Consider the following 21,159-nt stretch of genomic DNA (forward strand, 5'->3'; position numbering starts at 1 on the left):
ATATTATCACTCTGTATTGCAGGTTCGATGTCGACAAGGAGCCTGATAAAAGACCATATTATCACTCTGTATTGCAGGTTCGATGTCGACAAGGAGCCTGATAAAAGACCATATTATCACTCTGTATTGCAGGTTCGATGTCGACAAGGAGCCTGATAAAAGACCATGTTATCACTCTGTATTGCAGGTTCGATGTCGACAAGGAGCCTGATAAAAGACCATATTATCACTCTGTATTGCAGGTTCGATGTCGACAAGGAGCCTGATAAAAGACCATGTTATCACTCTGTATTGCAGGTTCGATGTCGACAAGGAGCCTGATAAAAGACCATATTATCACTCTGTATTGCAGGTTCGATGTCGACAAGGAGCCTGATAAAAGACCATATTATCACTCTGTATTGCAGGTTTGATGTCGACAAGGAGTGTGATAAAATTGACGGAAATTTAACAAAAAAGGATCCCCCCGCAATTGTAAACTCTAGACATCCGAAAATCAGGAGCAAAATGGATACAACAGGTGAAATATATACTTGACTGTGTCATTAGTGTCCCAGAAGATGCTATTTCGTTTTAACGGTTACACAAAGTGTAAATAAATGAATTGTGTTGTTCTGTAGTTAATATCGTGAATTCGTGTACACTTTGAAGTCGGTCTTTATTTGACTATTCTTGCTCAGTCACCTTGATAGAATGTGTATGTTCTTGTAGCGTTGACTGAACAGGAGAAAGTCCTCGTTGCCAACCGCGAGAAGGATAAAGGCAACGAGGCCTTCAAGGCCAACGACTATGAGGAAGCTGTGGTGTATTATACAAGGTCAGACCCTATAACTTAACACTAATAGCTGTCTCACTTTGAGGCTTTAGAGGGATGGTCATTACCTTCAAGCTAAGTTGATGCTAGTATCTTTTAGTGAATGCATATTCAATGGGTTTAATTACTTTTGTCTTCAGAGTTCAGCTTTAAACCATAGAGATACATTTATATTCATAGAGATACTAGTGGAGCTCTGTCATACTTCCTTATTCAATGTTTATATTTATTCAAGTCCTCGGTGGGAAGGTCTCATCCAATAGCCAGTCTTCAGTACTGCTAAATGAGGTCCGTCTCTCTTCTCTCCATGTCTCGTCCTCACCAGGAGTCTGTCAGTGGTACCAACCGTAGCCGGCTACAACAACAGAGCCCAGTCAGAGATCCAACTGCAACACTGGCACAATGCCCTCAACGACTGTCAGAAGGTACTGGAGATGGAGCCAGACAATATGAAAGGTACTGTCCAGACAATATGAAAGGTACTGACCCACTAGAGATAGAGCCAGACAATATGAAAGGTACTGTCCAGACAATATGAAAGGTACTGACCCACTAGAGATAGAGCCAGACAATATGAAAGGTACTGACCCACTAGAGATAGAGCCAGACAATATGAAAGGTACTGACCCACTAGAGATAGAGCCAGACAATATGAACGGTACTGTCCAGACAATATGAAAGGTACTGACCCACTAGAGATAGAGCCAGACAATATGAAAGGTACTGACCCACTAGAGATAGAGCCAGAAAATATGAAAGGTACTGACCCACTAGAGATAGAGCCAGACAATATGAAAGGTACTGTCCAGACAATATGAAAGGTACTGACCCACTAGAGATAGAGCCAGACAATATGAAAGGTGCTGTCCAGACAATATGAAAGGTACTGTCCAGACAATATGAAAGGTACTGACCCACTAGAGATAGAGCCAGACAATATGAAAGGTACTGACCCACTAGAGATAGAGCCAGACAATATGAAAGGTACTGTCCAGACAATATGAAAGGTACTGACCCACTAGAGATGGAGCCAGACAATATGAAAGGTACTGTCCAGACAATATGAAAGGTACTGACCCACTAGAGATAGAGCCAGACAATATGAAAGGTACTGTCCAGACAATATGAAAGGTACTGACCCACTAGAGATAGAGCCAGACAATATGAAAGGTACTGACCCACTAGAGATAGAGCCAGACAATATGAAAGGTACTGACCCACTAGAGATAGAGCCAGACAATATGAAAGGTACTGACCCACTAGAGATAGAGCCAGACAATATGAAAGGTACTGACCCACTAGAGATAGAGCCAGACAATATGAAAGGTACTGTCCCACTAGAGATAGAGCCAGACAATATGAAAGGTGCTGTCCAGACAATATGAAAGGTACTGTCCCACTAGAGATAGAGCCAGACAATATGAAAGGTACTGACCCACTAGAGATAGATAGAACCAGACAATATGAAAGGTACTGACCCACTAGAGATAGAGCGAGACAATATGAAAGGTACTGACCCACTAGAGATAGATAGAGCAAGACAATATGAAAGGTACTGTCCCACTAGAGATAGAGCCAGACAATATGAAAGGTACTGACCCACTAGAGATAGAGCCAGACAATATGAAAGGTACTGTCCCACTAGAGATAGAGCCAGACAATATGAAAGGTACTGACCCACTAGAGATAGAGCCAGACAATACGAAAGGTACTGACCCACTAGAGATAGAGCCAGACAATATGAAAGGTACTGTCCCACTAGAGATAGAGCCAGACAATATGAAAGGTACTGACCCACTAGAGATAGAGCCAGACAATATGAAAGGTACTGACCCACTAGAGATAGAGCCAGACAATATGAAAGGTACTGACCCACTAGAGATAGAGCCAGACAATATGAAAGGTACTGACCCACTAGAGATAGAGCCAGACAATATGAAAGGTACTGACCCACTAGAGATAGAGCCAGACAATATGAAAGGTACTGACCCACTAGAGATAGATAGAGCAAGACAATATGAAAGGTACTGACCCACTAGAGATAGATAGAACCAGACAATATGAAAGGTACTGTCCCACTAGAGATAGAGCGAGACAATATGAAAGGTACTCAAATGGAACCCTATTCCCTATATAGTGCACTACTTTAGACCAGGACCCACCCTATTCCCTATATAGTGCACTACTCTAGACCAGGACTCACCCTATTCCCTATATAGTGCACTACTTTAGAAGAGGACCCAATGAGTCCAAAGGGCCCTGGTTGAAAAGTGGTGCAGGTGGGAATAAGGTGTGTTTTAAAGCTCATGTCCCTGACTGACAGCGTTGTGTTTTAAAGCTCATGTCCCTGACTGACAGCGTTGTGTTTTAAAGCTCATGTCCCTGACTGACAGTGTTTTAAAGCTCATGTCCCTGACTGACAGTGTTTTAAAGCTCATGTCCCTGACTGACAGTGTTGTGTTTTAAAGCTCATGTCCCTGACTGACAGTGGTGTGTTTTAAAGCTCATGTCCCTGACTGACAGCGTTGTGTTTTAAAGCTCATGTCCCTGACTGACAGCGTTGTGTTTTAAAGCTCATGTCCCTGACTGACAGTGTTGTGTTTTAAAGCTCATGTCCCTGACTGACAGTGTTTTAAAGCTCATGTCCCTGACTGACAGCGTTGTGTTTTAAAGCTCATGTCCCTGACTGACAGCGTTGTGTTTTAAAGCTCATGTCCCTGACTGACAATGTTGTGTTATAAAGCTCATGTCCCTGACTGACAGTGTTGTGTTATAAAGCTCATGTCCCTGACTGACAGCGTTGTGTTTTAAAGCTCATGTCCCTGACTGATAGTGTTGTGTTTTAAAGCTCATGTCCCTGACTGACAGCGTTGTGTTTTAAAGCTCATGTCCCTGACTGATAGTGTTGTGTTTTAAAGCTCATGTCCCTGACTGACAGTGTTTTAAAGCTCATGTCCCTGACTGACAGTGTTGTGTTTTAAAGCTCATGTCCCTGACTGACAGCGTTGTGTTTTAAAGCTCATGTCCCTGACTGACAGCGTTGTGTTTTAAAGCTCATGTCCCTGACTGACAGCGTTGTGTTTTAAAGCTCATGTCCCTGACTGACAGCGTTGTGTTTTAAAGCTCATGTCCCTGACTGACAGCGTTGTGTTTTAAAGCTCATGTCCCTGACTGACAGTGTTTTAAAGCTCATGTCCCTGACTGACAGTGTTGTGTTTTAAAGCTCATGTCCCTGACTGACAGCGTTGTGTTTTAAAGCTCATGTCCCTGACTGACAGCGTTGTGTTTTAAAGCTCATGTCCCTGACTGACAGTGTTTTAAAGCTCATGTCCCTGACTGACAGCGTTGTGTTTTAAAGCTCATGTCCCTGACTGACAGCGTTGTGTTTTAAAGCTCATGTCCCTGACTGACAGTGTTTTAAAGCTCATGTCCCTGACTGACAGCGTTGTGTTTTAAAGCTCATGTCCCTGACTGACAGCGTTGTGTTATAAAGCTCATGTCCCTGACTGACAGTGTTGTGTTTTAAAGCTCATGTCCCTGACTGACAGTGTTGTGTTTTAAAGCTCATGTCCCTGACTGACTGTGTTTTAAAGCTCATGTCCCTGACTGACAGCGTTGTGTTTTAAAGCTCATGTCCCTGACTGACAGTGTTGTGTTTTAAAGCTCATGTCCCTGACTGACAGTGTTGTGTTTTAAAGCTCATGTCCCTGACTGACAGTGTTTTAAAGCTCATGTCCCTGACTGACAGTGTTTTAAAGCTCATGTCCCTGACTGACAGTGTTTTAAAGCTCATGTCCCTGACTGACTGTGTTTTAAAGCTCATGTCCCTGACTGACAGTGTTGTGTTTTAAAGCTCATGTCCCTGACTGACAGCGTTGTGTTTTAAAGCTCATGTCCCTGACTGACAGTGTTGTGTTTTAAAGCTCATGTCCCTGACTGACAGCGTTGTGTTTTAAAGCTCATGTCCCTGACTGATAGTGTTGTGTTTTAAAGCTCATGTCCCTGACTGACAGTGTTTTAAAGCTCATGTCCCTGACTGACAGTGTTGTGTTTTAAAGCTCATGTCCCTGACTGACAGCGTTGTGTTTTAAAGCTCATGTCCCTGACTGACAGCGTTGTGTTTTAAAGCTCATGTCCCTGACTGACAGCGTTGTGTTTTAAAGCTCATGTCCCTGACTGACAGCGTTGTGTTTTAAAGCTCATGTCCCTGACTGACAGTGTTTTAAAGCTCATGTCCCTGACTGACAGTGTTGTGTTTTAAAGCTCATGTCCCTGACTGACAGCGTTGTGTTTTAAAGCTCATGTCCCTGACTGACAGCGTTGTGTTTTAAAGCTCATGTCCCTGACTGACAGTGTTTTAAAGCTCATGTCCCTGACTGACAGCGTTGTGTTTTAAAGCTCATGTCCCTGACTGACAGCGTTGTGTTTTAAAGCTCATGTCCCTGACTGACAGTGTTTTAAAGCTCATGTCCCTGACTGACAGCGTTGTGTTTTAAAGCTCATGTCCCTGACTGACAGCGTTGTGTTTTAAAGCTCATGTCCCTGACTGACAGTGTTGTGTTTTAAAGCTCATGTCCCTGACTGACAGCGTTGTGTTATAAAGCTCATGTCCCTGACTGACAGTGTTGTGTTTTAAAGCTCATGTCCCTGACTGACAGTGTTGTGTTTTAAAGCTCATGTCCCTGACTGACTGTGTTTTAAAGCTCATGTCCCTGACTGACAGCGTTGTGTTTTAAAGCTCATGTCCCTGACTGACAGTGTTGTGTTTTAAAGCTCATGTCCCTGACTGACAGTGTTGTGTTTTAAAGCTCATGTCCCTGACTGACAGTGTTTTAAAGCTCATGTCCCTGACTGACAGCGTTGTGTTTTAAAGCTCATGTCCCTGACTGACAGCGTTGTGTTTTAAAGCTCATGTCCCTGACTGACAGTGTTTTAAAGCTCATGTCCCTGACTGACAGCGTTGTGTTTTAAAGCTCATGTCCCTGACTGACAGCGTTGTGTTTTAAAGCTCATGTCCCTGACTGACAGTGTTGTGTTTTAAAGCTCATGTCCCTGACTGACAGCGTTGTGTTATAAAGCTCATGTCCCTGACTGACAGTGTTGTGTTTTAAAGCTCATGTCCCTGACTGACAGTGTTGTGTTTTAAAGCTCATGTCCCTGACTGACTGTGTTTTAAAGCTCATGTCCCTGACTGACAGCGTTGTGTTTTAAAGCTCATGTCCCTGACTGACAGTGTTGTGTTTTAAAGCTCATGTCCCTGACTGACAGTGTTTTAAAGCTCATGTCCCTGACTGACAGTGTTGTGTTTTAAAGCTCATGTCCCTGACTGACAGCGTTGTGTTTTAAAGCTCATGTCCCTGACTGACAGCGTTGTGTTTTAAAGCTCATGTCCCTGACTGACAGCGTTGTGTTTTAAAGCTCATGTCCCTGACTGACAGCGTTGTGTTTTAAAGCTCATGTCCCTGACTGACAGCGTTGTGTTTTAAAGCTCATGTCCCTGACTGACAGTGTTTTAAAGCTCATGTCCCTGACTGACAGTGTTGTGTTTTAAAGCTCATGTCCCTGACTGACAGCGTTGTGTTTTAAAGCTCATGTCCCTGACTGACAGCGTTGTGTTTTAAAGCTCATGTCCCTGACTGACAGTGTTTTAAAGCTCATGTCCCTGACTGACAGCGTTGTGTTTTAAAGCTCATGTCCCTGACTGACGGCGTTGTGTTTTAAAGCTCATGTCCCTGACTGACAGTGTTTTAAAGCTCATGTCCCTGACTGACAGCGTTGTGTTTTAAAGCTCATGTCCCTGACTGACAGCGTTGTGTTTTAAAGCTCATGTCCCTGACTGACAGTGTTGTGTTTTAAAGCTCATGTCCCTGACTGACAGCGTTGTGTTATAAAGCTCATGTCCCTGACTGACAGTGTTGTGTTTTAAAGCTCATGTCCCTGACTGACAGTGTTGTGTTTTAAAGCTCATGTCCCTGACTGACTGTGTTTTAAAGCTCATGTCCCTGACTGACAGCGTTGTGTTTTAAAGCTCATGTCCCTGACTGACAGTGTTGTGTTTTAAAGCTCATGTCCCTGACTGACAGTGTTGTGTTTTAAAGCTCATGTCCCTGACTGACAGTGTTTTAAAGCTCATGTCCCTGACTGACAGTGTTTTAAAGCTCATGTCCCTGACTGACAGTGTTTTAAAGCTCATGTCCCTGACTGACTGTGTTTTAAAGCTCATGTCCCTGACTGACAGTGTTGTGTTTTAAAGCTCATGTCCCTGACTGACAGCGTTGTGTTTTAAAGCTCATGTCCCTGACTGACAGTGTTGTGTTTTAAAGCTCATGTCCCTGACTGACAGCGTTGTGTTTTAAAGCTCATGTCCCTGACTGATAGTGTTGTGTTTTAAAGCTCATGTCCCTGACTGACAGTGTTTTAAAGCTCATGTCCCTGACTGACAGTGTTGTGTTTTAAAGCTCATGTCCCTGACTGACAGCGTTGTGTTTTAAAGCTCATGTCCCTGACTGACAGCGTTGTGTTTTAAAGCTCATGTCCCTGACTGACAGCGTTGTGTTTTAAAGCTCATGTCCCTGACTGACAGCGTTGTGTTTTAAAGCTCATGTCCCTGACTGACAGTGTTTTAAAGCTCATGTCCCTGACTGACAGTGTTGTGTTTTAAAGCTCATGTCCCTGACTGACAGCGTTGTGTTTTAAAGCTCATGTCCCTGACTGACAGCGTTGTGTTTTAAAGCTCATGTCCCTGACTGACAGTGTTTTAAAGCTCATGTCCCTGACTGACAGCGTTGTGTTTTAAAGCTCATGTCCCTGACTGACAGCGTTGTGTTTTAAAGCTCATGTCCCTGACTGACAGTGTTTTAAAGCTCATGTCCCTGACTGACAGCGTTGTGTTTTAAAGCTCATGTCCCTGACTGACAGCGTTGTGTTTTAAAGCTCATGTCCCTGACTGACAGCGTTGTGTTTTAAAGCTCATGTCCCTGACTGACAGCGTTGTGTTATAAAGCTCATGTCCCTGACTGACAGTGTTGTGTTTTAAAGCTCATGTCCCTGACTGACAGTGTTGTGTTTTAAAGCTCATGTCCCTGACTGACTGTGTTTTAAAGCTCATGTCCCTGACTGACAGCGTTGTGTTTTAAAGCTCATGTCCCTGACTGACAGTGTTGTGTTTTAAAGCTCATGTCCCTGACTGACAGTGTTGTGTTTTAAAGCTCATGTCCCTGACTGACAGTGTTTTAAAGCTCATGTCCCTGACTGACAGCGTTGTGTTTTAAAGCTCATGTCCCTGACTGACAGCGTTGTGTTTTAAAGCTCATGTCCCTGACTGACAGTGTTTTAAAGCTCATGTCCCTGACTGACAGCGTTGTGTTTTAAAGCTCATGTCCCTGACTGACAGTGTTGTGTTTTAAAGCTCATGTCCCTGACTGACAGCGTTGTGTTATAAAGCTCATGTCCCTGACTGACAGTGTTGTGTTTTAAAGCTCATGTCCCTGACTGACAGTGTTGTGTTTTAAAGCTCATGTCCCTGACTGACTGTGTTTTAAAGCTCATGTCCCTGACTGACAGCGTTGTGTTTTAAAGCTCATGTCCCTGACTGACAGTGTTGTGTTTTAAAGCTCATGTCCCTGACTGACAGTGTTGTGTTTTAAAGCTCATGTCCCTGACTGACAGTGTTGTGTTTTAAAGCTCATGTCCCTGACTGACAGTGTTTTAAAGCTCATGTCCCTGACTGACAGCGTTGTGTTTTAAAGCTCATGTCCCTGACTGACAGTGTTTTAAAGCTCATGTCCCTGACTGACAGCGTTGTGTTTTAAAGCTCATGTCCCTGACTGACAGCGTTGTGTTTTAAAGCTCATGTCCCTGACTGACAGTGTTGTGTTTTAAAGCTCATGTCCCTGACTGACAGCGTTGTGTTATAAAGCTCATGTCCCTGACTGACAGTGTTGTGTTTTAAAGCTCATGTCCCTGACTGACAGTGTTGTGTTTTAAAGCTCATGTCCCTGACTGACTGTGTTTTAAAGCTCATGTCCCTGACTGACAGCGTTGTGTTTTAAAGCTCATGTCCCTGACTGACAGTGTTGTGTTTTAAAGCTCATGTCCCTGACTGACAGCGTTGTGTTTTAAAGCTCATGTCCCTGACTGACAGTGTTTTAAAGCTCATGTCCCTGACTGACAGTGTTTTAAAGCTCATGTCCCTGACTGACAGTGTTTTAAAGCTCATGTCCCTGACTGACTGTGTTTTAAAGCTCATGTCCCTGACTGACAGTGTTGTGTTTTAAAGCTCATGTCCCTGACTGACAGCGTTGTGTTTTAAAGCTCATGTCCCTGACTGACAGTGTTGTGTTTTAAAGCTCATGTCCCTGACTGACAGCGTTGTGTTTTAAAGCTCATGTCCCTGACTGATAGTGTTGTGTTTTAAAGCTCATGTCCCTGACTGACAGTGTTTTAAAGCTCATGTCCCTGACTGACAGTGTTGTGTTTTAAAGCTCATGTCCCTGACTGACAGCGTTGTGTTTTAAAGCTCATGTCCCTGACTGACAGCGTTGTGTTTTAAAGCTCATGTCCCTGACTGACAGCGTTGTGTTTTAAAGCTCATGTCCCTGACTGACAGCGTTGTGTTTTAAAGCTCATGTCCCTGACTGACAGTGTTTTAAAGCTCATGTCCCTGACTGACAGTGTTGTGTTTTAAAGCTCATGTCCCTGACTGACAGCGTTGTGTTTTAAAGCTCATGTCCCTGACTGACAGCGTTGTGTTTTAAAGCTCATGTCCCTGACTGACAGTGTTTTAAAGCTCATGTCCCTGACTGACAGCGTTGTGTTTTAAAGCTCATGTCCCTGACTGACAGCGTTGTGTTTTAAAGCTCATGTCCCTGACTGACAGTGTTTTAAAGCTCATGTCCCTGACTGACAGCGTTGTGTTTTAAAGCTCATGTCCCTGACTGACAGCGTTGTGTTTTAAAGCTCATGTCCCTGACTGACAGTGTTGTGTTTTAAAGCTCATGTCCCTGACTGACAGCGTTGTGTTATAAAGCTCATGTCCCTGACTGACAGTGTTGTGTTTTAAAGCTCATGTCCCTGACTGACAGTGTTGTGTTTTAAAGCTCATGTCCCTGACTGACTGTGTTTTAAAGCTCATGTCCCTGACTGACAGCGTTGTGTTTTAAAGCTCATGTCCCTGACTGACAGTGTTGTGTTTTAAAGCTCATGTCCCTGACTGACAGTGTTGTGTTTTAAAGCTCATGTCCCTGACTGACAGTGTTTTAAAGCTCATGTCCCTGACTGACAGTGTTTTAAAGCTCATGTCCCTGACTGACAGTGTTTTAAAGCTCATGTCCCTGACTGACTGTGTTTTAAAGCTCATGTCCCTGACTGACAGTGTTGTGTTTTAAAGCTCATGTCCCTGACTGACAGCGTTGTGTTTTAAAGCTCATGTCCCTGACTGACAGCGTTGTGTTTTAAAGCTCATGTCCCTGACTGACTGCGTTGTGTTTTAAAGCTCATGTCCCTGACTGAGAGCGTTGTGTTTTAAAGCTCATGTCCCTGACTGACAGTGTTTTAAAGCTCATGTCCCTGACTGACAGCATTGTGTTTTAAAGCTCATGTCCCTGACTGACAGTGTTTTAAAGCTCATGTCCCTGACTGACAGCGTTTTAAAGCTCATGTCCCTGACTGACAGCGTTGTGTTTTAAAGCTCATGTCCCTGACTGACAGCGTTGTGTTATAAAGCTCATGTCCCTGACTGACAGTGTTGTGTTTTAAAGCTCATGTCCCAGACTGACAGCATTGTGTTTTAAAGCTCATGTCCCTGACTGACAGTGTTTTAAAGCTCATGTCCCAGACTGACAGCATTGTGTTTTAAAGCTCATGTCCCTGACTGACAGCGTTGTGTTATAAAGCTCATGTCCCTGACTGACAGTGTTTTAAAGCTCATGTCCCTGACTGACTGTGTTTTAAAGCTCATGTCCCTGACTGACAGTGTTGTGTTTTAAAGCTCATGTCCCTGACTGATAGCGTTGTGTTTTAAAGCTCATGTCCCTGACTGACAGCGTTGTGTTTTAAAGCTCATGTCCCTGACTGACTGTGTTTTAAAGCTCATGTCCCTGACTGACAGTGTTGTGTTTTAAAGCTCATGTCCCTGACTGACTGTGTTTTAAAGCTCATGTCCCTGACTGACAGCGTTGTGTTTTAAAGCTCATGTCCCTGACTGACAGTGTTGTGTTTTAAAGCTCATGTCCCTGACTGACAGTGTTTTAAAGCTCATGTCCCTGACTGACAGTGTTGTGTTTTAAAGCTCATGTCCCTGACTGACAGCGTTGTGTTTTAAAGCTCATGTCCCTGACTGACAGCGTTGTGTTTTAAAGCTCATGTCCCTGACTGACAGCGTTGTGTTTTAAAGCTCATGTCCCTGACTGACAGCGTTGTGTTTTAAAGCTCATGTCCCTGACTGACAGCGTTGTGTTTTAAAGCTCATGTCCCTGACTGACAGTGTTTTAAAGCTCATGTCCCTGACTGACAGTGTTGTGTTTTAAAGCTCATGTCCCTGACTGACAGCGTTGTGTTTTAAAGCTCATGTCCCTGACTGACAGCGTTGTGTTTTAAAGCTCATGTCCCTGACTGACAGTGTTTTAAAGCTCATGTCCCTGACTGACAGCGTTGTGTTTTAAAGCTCATGTCCCTGACTGACAGCGTTGTGTTTTAAAGCTCATGTCCCTGACTGACAGTGTTTTAAAGCTCATGTCCCTGACTGACAGCGTTGTGTTTTAAAGCTCATGTCCCTGACTGACAGCGTTGTGTTTTAAAGCTCATGTCCCTGACTGACAGTGTTGTGTTTTAAAGCTCATGTCCCTGACTGACAGCGTTGTGTTATAAAGCTCATGTCCCTGACTGACAGTGTTGTGTTTTAAAGCTCATGTCCCTGACTGACAGTGTTGTGTTTTAAAGCTCATGTCCCTGACTGACTGTGTTTTAAAGCTCATGTCCCTGACTGACAGCGTTGTGTTTTAAAGCTCATGTCCCTGACTGACAGTGTTGTGTTTTAAAGCTCATGTCCCTGACTGACAGTGTTGTGTTTTAAAGCTCATGTCCCTGACTGACAGTGTTTTAAAGCTCATGTCCCTGACTGACAGTGTTTTAAAGCTCATGTCCCTGACTGACAGTGTTTTAAAGCTCATGTCCCTGACTGACTGTGTTTTAAAGCTCATGTCCCTGACTGACAGTGTTGTGTTTTAAAGCTCATGTCCCTGACTGACAGCGTTGTGTTTTAAAGCTCATGTCCCTGACTGACAGTGTTGTGTTTTAAAGCTCATGTCCCTGACTGACAGCGTTGTGTTTTAAAGCTCATGTCCCTGACTGATAGTGTTGTGTTTTAAAGCTCATGTCCCTGACTGACAGTGTTTTAAAGCTCATGTCCCTGACTGACAGTGTTGTGTTTTAAAGCTCATGTCCCTGACTGACAGCGTTGTGTTTTAAAGCTCATGTCCCTGACTGACAGCGTTGTGTTTTAAAGCTCATGTCCCTGACTGACAGCGTTGTGTTTTAAAGCTCATGTCCCTGACTGACAGCGTTGTGTTTTAAAGCTCATGTCCCTGACTGACAGTGTTTTAAAGCTCATGTCCCTGACTGACAGTGTTGTGTTTTAAAGCTCATGTCCCTGACTGACAGCGTTGTGTTTTAAAGCTCATGTCCCTGACTGACAGCGTTGTGTTTTAAAGCTCATGTCCCTGACTGACAGTGTTTTAAAGCTCATGTCCCTGACTGACAGCGTTGTGTTTTAAAGCTCATGTCCCTGACTGACAGCGTTGTGTTTTAAAGCTCATGTCCCTGACTGACAGTGTTTTAAAGCTCATGTCCCTGACTGACAGCGTTGTGTTTTAAAGCTCATGTCCCTGACTGACAGCGTTGTGTTTTAAAGCTCATGTCCCTGACTGACAGCGTTGTGTTTTAAAGCTCATGTCCCTGACTGACAGCGTTGTGTTATAAAGCTCATGTCCCTGACTGACAGTGTTGTGTTTTAAAGCTCATGTCCCTGACTGACAGTGTTGTGTTTTAAAGCTCATGTCCCTGACTGACTGTGTTTTAAAGCTCATGTCCCTGACTGACAGCGTTGTGTTTTAAAGCTCATGTCCCTGACTGACAGTGTTGTGTTTTAAAGCTCATGTCCCTGACTGACAGTGTTGTGTTTTAAAGCTCATGTCCCTGACTGACAGTGTTTTAAAGCTCATGTCCCTGACTGACAGCGTTGTGTTTTAAAGCTCATGTCCCTGACTGACAGCGTTGTGTTTTAAAGCTCATGTCCCTGACTGACAGTGTTTTAAAGCTCATGTCCCTGACTGACAGCGTTGTGTTTTAAAGCTCATGTCCCTGACTGACAGTGTTGTGTTTTAAAGCTCATGTCCCTGACTGACAGCGTTGTGTTATAAAGCTCATGTCCCTGACTGACAGTGTTGTGTTTTAAAGCTCATGTCCCTGACTGACAGTGTTGTGTTTTAAAGCTCATGTCCCTGACTGACTGTGTTTTAAAGCTCATGTCCCTGACTGACAGCGTTGTGTTTTAAAGCTCATGTCCCTGACTGACAGTGTTGTGTTTTAAAGCTCATGTCCCTGACTGACAGTGTTGTGTTTTAAAGCTCATGTCCCTGACTGACAGTGTTGTGTTTTAAAGCTCATGTCCCTGACTGACAGTGTTTTAAAGCTCATGTCCCTGACTGACAGCGTTGTGTTTTAAAGCTCATGTCCCTGACTGACAGTGTTTTAAAGCTCATGTCCCTGACTGACAGCGTTGTGTTTTAAAGCTCATGTCCCTGACTGACAGCGTTGTGTTTTAAAGCTCATGTCCCTGACTGACAGTGTTGTGTTTTAAAGCTCATGTCCCTGACTGACAGCGTTGTGTTATAAAGCTCATGTCCCTGACTGACAGTGTTGTGTTTTAAAGCTCATGTCCCTGACTGACAGTGTTGTGTTTTAAAGCTCATGTCCCTGACTGACTGTGTTTTAAAGCTCATGTCCCTGACTGACAGCGTTGTGTTTTAAAGCTCATGTCCCTGACTGACAGTGTTGTGTTTTAAAGCTCATGTCCCTGACTGACAGCGTTGTGTTTTAAAGCTCATGTCCCTGACTGACAGTGTTTTAAAGCTCATGTCCCTGACTGACAGTGTTTTAAAGCTCATGTCCCTGACTGACAGTGTTTTAAAGCTCATGTCCCTGACTGACTGTGTTTTAAAGCTCATGTCCCTGACTGACAGTGTTGTGTTTTAAAGCTCATGTCCCTGACTGACAGCGTTGTGTTTTAAAGCTCATGTCCCTGACTGACAGTGTTGTGTTTTAAAGCTCATGTCCCTGACTGACAGCGTTGTGTTTTAAAGCTCATGTCCCTGACTGATAGTGTTGTGTTTTAAAGCTCATGTCCCTGACTGACAGTGTTTTAAAGCTCATGTCCCTGACTGACAGTGTTGTGTTTTAAAGCTCATGTCCCTGACTGACAGCGTTGTGTTTTAAAGCTCATGTCCCTGACTGACAGCGTTGTGTTTTAAAGCTCATGTCCCTGACTGACAGCGTTGTGTTTTAAAGCTCATGTCCCTGACTGACAGCGTTGTGTTTTAAAGCTCATGTCCCTGACTGACAGTGTTTTAAAGCTCATGTCCCTGACTGACAGTGTTGTGTTTTAAAGCTCATGTCCCTGACTGACAGCGTTGTGTTTTAAAGCTCATGTCCCTGACTGACAGCGTTGTGTTTTAAAGCTCATGTCCCTGACTGACAGTGTTTTAAAGCTCATGTCCCTGACTGACAGCGTTGTGTTTTAAAGCTCATGTCCCTGACTGACAGCGTTGTGTTTTAAAGCTCATGTCCCTGACTGACAGTGTTTTAAAGCTCATGTCCCTGACTGACAGCGTTGTGTTTTAAAGCTCATGTCCCTGACTGACAGCGTTGTGTTTTAAAGCTCATGTCCCTGACTGACAGTGTTGTGTTTTAAAGCTCATGTCCCTGACTGACAGCGTTGTGTTATAAAGCTCATGTCCCTGACTGACAGTGTTGTGTTTTAAAGCTCATGTCCCTGACTGACAGTGTTGTGTTTTAAAGCTCATGTCCCTGACTGACTGTGTTTTAAAGCTCATGTCCCTGACTGACAGCGTTGTGTTTTAAAGCTCATGTCCCTGACTGACAGTGTTGTGTTTTAAAGCTCATGTCCCTGACTGACAGTGTTGTGTTTTAAAGCTCATGTCCCTGACTGACAGTGTTTTAAAGCTCATGTCCCTGACTGACAGTGTTTTAAAGCTCATGTCCCTGACTGACAGTGTTTTAAAGCTCATGTCCCTGACTGACTGTGTTTTAAAGCTCATGTCCCTGACTGACAGTGTTGTGTTTTAAAGCTCATGTCCCTGACTGACAGCGTTGTGTTTTAAAGCTCATGTCCCTGACTGACAGCGTTGTGTTTTAAAGCTCATGTCCCTGACTGACTGCGTTGTGTTTTAAAGCTCATGTCCCTGACTGAGAGCGTTGTGTTTTAAAGCTCATGTCCCTGACTGACAGTGTTTTAAAGCTCATGTCCCTGACTGACAGCATTGTGTTTTAAAGCTCATGTCCCTGACTGACAGTGTTTTAAAGCTCATGTCCCTGACTGACAGCGTTTTAAAGCTCATGTCCCTGACTGACAGCGTTGTGTTTTAAAGCTCATGTCCCTGACTGACAGCGTTGTGTTATAAAGCTCATGTCCCTGACTGACAGTGTTGTGTTTTAAAGCTCATGTCCCAGACTGACAGCATTGTGTTTTAAAGCTCATGTCCCTGACTGACAGTGTTTTAAAGCTCATGTCCCAGACTGACAGCATTGTGTTTTAAAGCTCATGTCCCTGACTGACAGCGTTGTGTTATAAAGCTCATGTCCCTGACTGACAGTGTTTTAAAGCTCATGTCCCTGACTGACTGTGTTTTAAAGCTCATGTCCCTGACTGACAGTGTTGTGTTTTAAAGCTCATGTCCCTGACTGATAGCGTTGTGTTTTAAAGCTCATGTCCCTGACTGACAGCGTTGTGTTTTAAAGCTCATGTCCCTGACTGACTGTGTTTTAAAGCTCATGTCCCTGACTGACAGTGTTGTGTTTTAAAGCTCATGTCCCTGACTGACTGTGTTTTAAAGCTCATGTCCCTGACTGACAGCGTTGTGTTTTAAAGCTCATGTCCCTGACTGACAGCATTGTGTTTTAAAGCTCATGTCCCTGACTGACAGCGTTGTGTTTTAAAGCTCATGTCCCTGACTGACAGCATTGCGTTTTAAAGCTCATGTCCCTGACTGACAGCGTTGTGTTTTAAAGCTCATGTCCCTGACTGACAGCGTTGTGTTTTAAAGCTCATGTCCCTGACTGACTGTGTTTTAAAGCTCATGTCCCTGACTGACAGTGTTGTGTTTTAAAGCTCATGTCCCTGACTGACTGTGTTTTAAAGCTCATGTCCCTGACTGACAGCATTGTGTTTTAAAGCTCATGTCCCTGACTGACAGTGTTTTAAAGCTCATGTCCCTGACTGACTGTGTTTTAAAGCTCATGTCCCTGACTGACAGTGTTGTGTTTTAAAGCTCATGTCCCTGACTGACAGCGTTGTGTTTTAAAGCTCATGTCCCTGACTGACAGTGTTGTGTTTTAAAGCTCATGTCCCTGACTGACAGCGTTGTGTTTTAAAGCTCATGTCCCTGACTGATAGTGTTGTGTTTTAAAGCTCATGTCCCTGACTGACAGTGTTTTAAAGCTCATGTCCCTGACTGACAGTGTTGTGTTTTAAAGCTCATGTCCCTGACTGACAGCGTTGTGTTTTAAAGCTCATGTCCCTGACTGACAGCGTTGTGTTTTAAAGCTCATGTCCCTGACTGACAGCGTTGTGTTTTAAAGCTCATGTCCCTGACTGACAGCGTTGTGTTTTAAAGCTCATGTCCCTGACTGACAGTGTTTTAAAGCTCATGTCCCTGACTGACAGTGTTGTGTTTTAAAGCTCATGTCCCTGACTGACAGCGTTGTGTTTTAAAGCTCATGTCCCTGACTGACAGCGTTGTGTTTTAAAGCTCATGTCCCTGACTGACAGTGTTTTAAAGCTCATGTCCCTGACTGACAGCGTTGTGTTTTAAAGCTCATGTCCCTGACTGACAGCGTTGTGTTTTAAAGCTCATGTCCCTGACTGACAGTGTTTTAAAGCTCATGTCCCTGACTGACAGCGTTGTGTTTTAAAGCTCATGTCCCTGACTGACAGCGTTGTGTTTTAAAGCTCATGTCCCTGACTGACAGTGTTGTGTTTTAAAGCTCATGTCCCTGACTGACAGCGTTGTGTTATAAAGCTCATGTCCCTGACTGACAGTGTTGTGTTTTAAAGCTCATGTCCCTGACTGACAGTGTTGTGTTTTAAAGCTCATGTCCCTGACTGACTGTGTTTTAAAGCTCATGTCCCTGACTGACAGCGTTGTGTTTTAAAGCTCATGTCCCTGACTGACAGTGTTGTGTTTTAAAGCTCATGTCCCTGACTGACAGTGTTGTGTTTTAAAGCTCATGTCCCTGACTGACAGTGTTTTAAAGCTCATGTCCCTGACTGACAGTGTTTTAAAGCTCATGTCCCTGACTGACAGTGTTTTAAAGCTCATGTCCCTGACTGACTGTGTTTTAAAGCTCATGTCCCTGACTGACAGTGTTGTGTTTTAAAGCTCATGTCCCTGACTGACAGCGTTGTGTTTTAAAGCTCATGTCCCTGACTGACAGCGTTGTGTTTTAAAGCTCATGTCCCTGACTGACTGCGTTGTGTTTTAAAGCTCATGTCCCTGACTGAGAGCGTTGTGTTTTAAAGCTCATGTCCCTGACTGACAGTGTTTTAAAGCTCATGTCCCTGACTGACAGCATTGTGTTTTAAAGCTCATGTCCCTGACTGACAGTGTTTTAAAGCTCATGTCCCTGACTGACAGCGTTTTAAAGCTCATGTCCCTGACTGACAGCGTTGTGTTTTAAAGCTCATGTCCCTGACTGACAGCGTTGTGTTATAAAGCTCATGTCCCTGACTGACAGTGTTGTGTTTTAAAGCTCATGTCCCAGACTGACAGCATTGTGTTTTAAAGCTCATGTCCCTGACTGACAGTGTTTTAAAGCTCATGTCCCAGACTGACAGCATTGTGTTTTAAAGCTCATGTCCCTGACTGACAGCGTTGTGTTATAAAGCTCATGTCCCTGACTGACAGTGTTTTAAAGCTCATGTCCCTGACTGACTGTGTTTTAAAGCTCATGTCCCTGACTGACAGTGTTGTGTTTTAAAGCTCATGTCCCTGACTGATAGCGTTGTGTTTTAAAGCTCATGTCCCTGACTGACAGCGTTGTGTTTTAAAGCTCATGTCCCTGACTGACTGTGTTTTAAAGCTCATGTCCCTGACTGACAGTGTTGTGTTTTAAAGCTCATGTCCCTGACTGACTGTGTTTTAAAGCTCATGTCCCTGACTGACAGCGTTGTGTTTTAAAGCTCATGTCCCTGACTGACAGCATTGTGTTTTAAAGCTCATGTCCCTGACTGACAGCGTTGTGTTTTAAAGCTCATGTCCCTGACTGACAGCATTGCGTTTTAAAGCTCATGTCCCTGACTGACAGCGTTGTGTTTTAAAGCTCATGTCCCTGACTGACAGCGTTGTGTTTTAAAGCTCATGTCCCTGACTGACTGTGTTTTAAAGCTCATGTCCCTGACTGACAGTGTTGTGTTTTAAAGCTCATGTCCCTGACTGACTGTGTTTTAAAGCTCATGTCCCTGACTGACAGCATTGTGTTTTAAAGCTCATGTCCCTGACTGACAGTGTTTTAAAGCTCATGTCCCTGACTGACAGTGTTTTAAAGCTCATGTCCCTGACTGACAGTGTTGTGTTATAAAGCTCATGTCCCTGACTGACAGCGTTGTGTTATAAAGTCAAATCAAATCAAATCAAATTTATTTATATAGCCCTTCGTACATCAGCTGATATCTCAACGTGCTGTACAGAAACCCAGCCTAAAACCCCAAACAGCAAACAATGCAGGTGTAAAAGCACGGTGGCTAGGAAAAACTCCTAGAAAGGCCAAAACCTAGGAAGAAACCTAGAGAGGAACCAGGCTATGTGGGGTGGCCAGTCCTCTTCTGGCTGTGCCGGGTAGAGATTATAACAGAACATGACCAAGATGTTCAAATGTTCATAAATGACCAGCATGGTCGAATAATAATAAGGCAGAACAGTTGAAACTGGAGCAGCAGCACAGTCAGGTGGACTGGGGACAGCAAGGAGTCATCATGTCAGGTAGTCCTGGGGCACGGTCCTAGGGCTCAGGTCCTCCGAGAGAGAGAGAAAGAAAGAGAGAATTAGAGAGAGCATATGTGGGGTGGCCAGTCCTCTTCTGGCTGTGCCGGGTGGAGATTATAACAGAACGTGGCCAAGATGTTCAAATGTTCATAAATGACCAGCATGGTTGAATAATAGTAAGGCAGAACAGTTGAAACTGGAGCAGCAGCATGGCCAGGTGGACTGGGGACAGCAAGGAGTCATCATGTCAGGTAGTCCTGGGACATGGTCCTAGGGCCCAGGCCAGTTGAAACTGGAGCAGCAGCATGGCCAGGTGGACTGGGGACAGCAAGGAGTCATCATGTCAGGTAGTCCTGGGGCATGGTCCTAGGGCTCAGGTCCTCCGAGAGAGAGAAAGAAAGAGAGAAGGAGAGAATTAGAGAACGCACACTTAGATTCACACAGGACACTGAATAGGACAGGAGAAGTACTCCAGATATAACAAACTGACCCTAGCCCCGACACATAAACTAATGCAGCATAAATACTGGAGGCTGAGACAGGAGGGGTCAGGAGACACTGTGGCCCCATCCGAGGACACCCCGGACAGGGCCAAACAGGAAGGATATAACCCCACCCACTTTGCCAAAGCACAGCCCCCACACCACTAGAGGATATCTTCAACCACCAACTTACCATCCTGAGACAAGGCCGAGTATAGCCCACAAAGATCTCCGCCACGGCACAACCCAAGGGGGCGCCAACCCAGACAGGCCGACCACAACAGTGAATCAACCCACCCAGGTGACGCACCCCCCCAGGGACGGCATGAGAGAGCCCCAGTAAGCCAGTGACTCAGCCCCGTAACAGGGTAGAGGCAGAGAATCCCAGTGGAAAGAGGGGAATCGGCCAGGCAGAGACAGCAAGGGCGGTTCGTTGCTCCAGAGCCTTTCCGTTCACCTTCCCACTCCTGGGCCAGACTACACTCAATCATATGACCCACTGAAGAGATGAGTCTTCAGTAAAGACTTAAAGGTTGAGACCGAGTTTGCGTCTCTGACATGGGTAGGCAGACCGTTCCATAAAAATGGAGCTCTATAGGAGAAAGCCCTGCCTCCAGCTGTTTGCTTAGAAATTCTAGGGACAATTAGGAGGCCTGCGTCTTGTGACCGTAGCGTACGTGTAGGTATGTACGGCAGGACCAAATCAGAGAGATAGGTAGGAGCAAGCCCATGTAATGCTTTGTAGGTTAGCAGTAAAACCTTGAAATCAGCCCTTGCTTTGACAGGAAGCCAGTGTAGAGAGGCTAGCACTGGAGTAATATGATCAAATTTTTTGGTTCTAGTCAGGATTCTAGCAGCCGTATTCAGCACTAACTGAAGTTTATTTAGTGCTTTATCCGGGTAGCCGGAAAATAGAGCATTGCAGTAGTCTAACCTAGAAGTGACAAAAGCATGGATTAATTTTTCTGCATCATTTTTGGACAGAAAGTTTCTGATTTTTGCAATGTTACGTAGATGGAAAAAAGCTGTCCTCGAAATGGTCTTGATATGTTCTTCAAAAGAGAGATCAGGGTCAGAGTAACGCCGAGGTCCTTCACAGTTTTATTTGAGACGACTGTACAACCATTAAGATTAATTGTCAGATTCAACAGAAGATCTCTTTGTTTCTTGGGACCTAGAACAAGCATCTCTGTTTTGTCCGAGTTTAATAGTAGAAAGTTTGCAGCCATCCACTTCCTTATGTCTGAAACACATGCTTCTAGCGAGGGCAATTTTGGGGCTTCACCATGTTTCATTGAAATGTACAGCTGTGTGTCATCCGCATAGCAGTGAAAGTTTACATTATGTTTTCGAATAACATCCCCAAGAGGTAAAATATATAGTGAAAACAATAGTGGTCCTAAAACAGAACCTTGAGGAACACCGAAATTTACAGTTGATTTGTCAGAGGACAAACCATTCACAGAGACAAACTGATATCTTTCCGACAGATAAGATCTAAACCAGGCCAGAACATGTCCGTGTAGACCAATTTGGGTTTCCAATCTCTCCAAAAGAATGTGGTGATCGATGGTATCAAAAGCAGCAC

The 21,159-nt window shown here is 44.3% G+C and overlaps 1 protein-coding gene across 1 annotated transcript in view; it reads left to right on the top strand.

Moving 5' to 3' along the window:
* Positions 1–507: 507 nt before the first annotated feature.
* Positions 508–21,159, top strand: part of LOC115124219 (sperm-associated antigen 1-like) — a gene marked incomplete at its 3' end in the record, with an annotated part of 28,171 nt that continues 7,519 nt past the window's right edge. Inside the window, exons 1-3 of the mRNA XM_065014732.1 lie at positions 508–520; positions 712–817; positions 1,140–1,270. Coding sequence (XP_064870804.1) covers positions 508–520; positions 712–817; positions 1,140–1,270 — 250 coding nt within the window. The remainder of the gene's footprint in view (positions 521–711; positions 818–1,139; positions 1,271–21,159) is intronic.

This window comes from Oncorhynchus nerka, unplaced genomic scaffold, assembly GCF_034236695.1.
Source record: "Oncorhynchus nerka isolate Pitt River unplaced genomic scaffold, Oner_Uvic_2.0 unplaced_scaffold_2185, whole genome shotgun sequence".
In the NCBI taxonomy this organism is placed as follows: Eukaryota; Metazoa; Chordata; class Actinopteri; order Salmoniformes; family Salmonidae; genus Oncorhynchus; species Oncorhynchus nerka.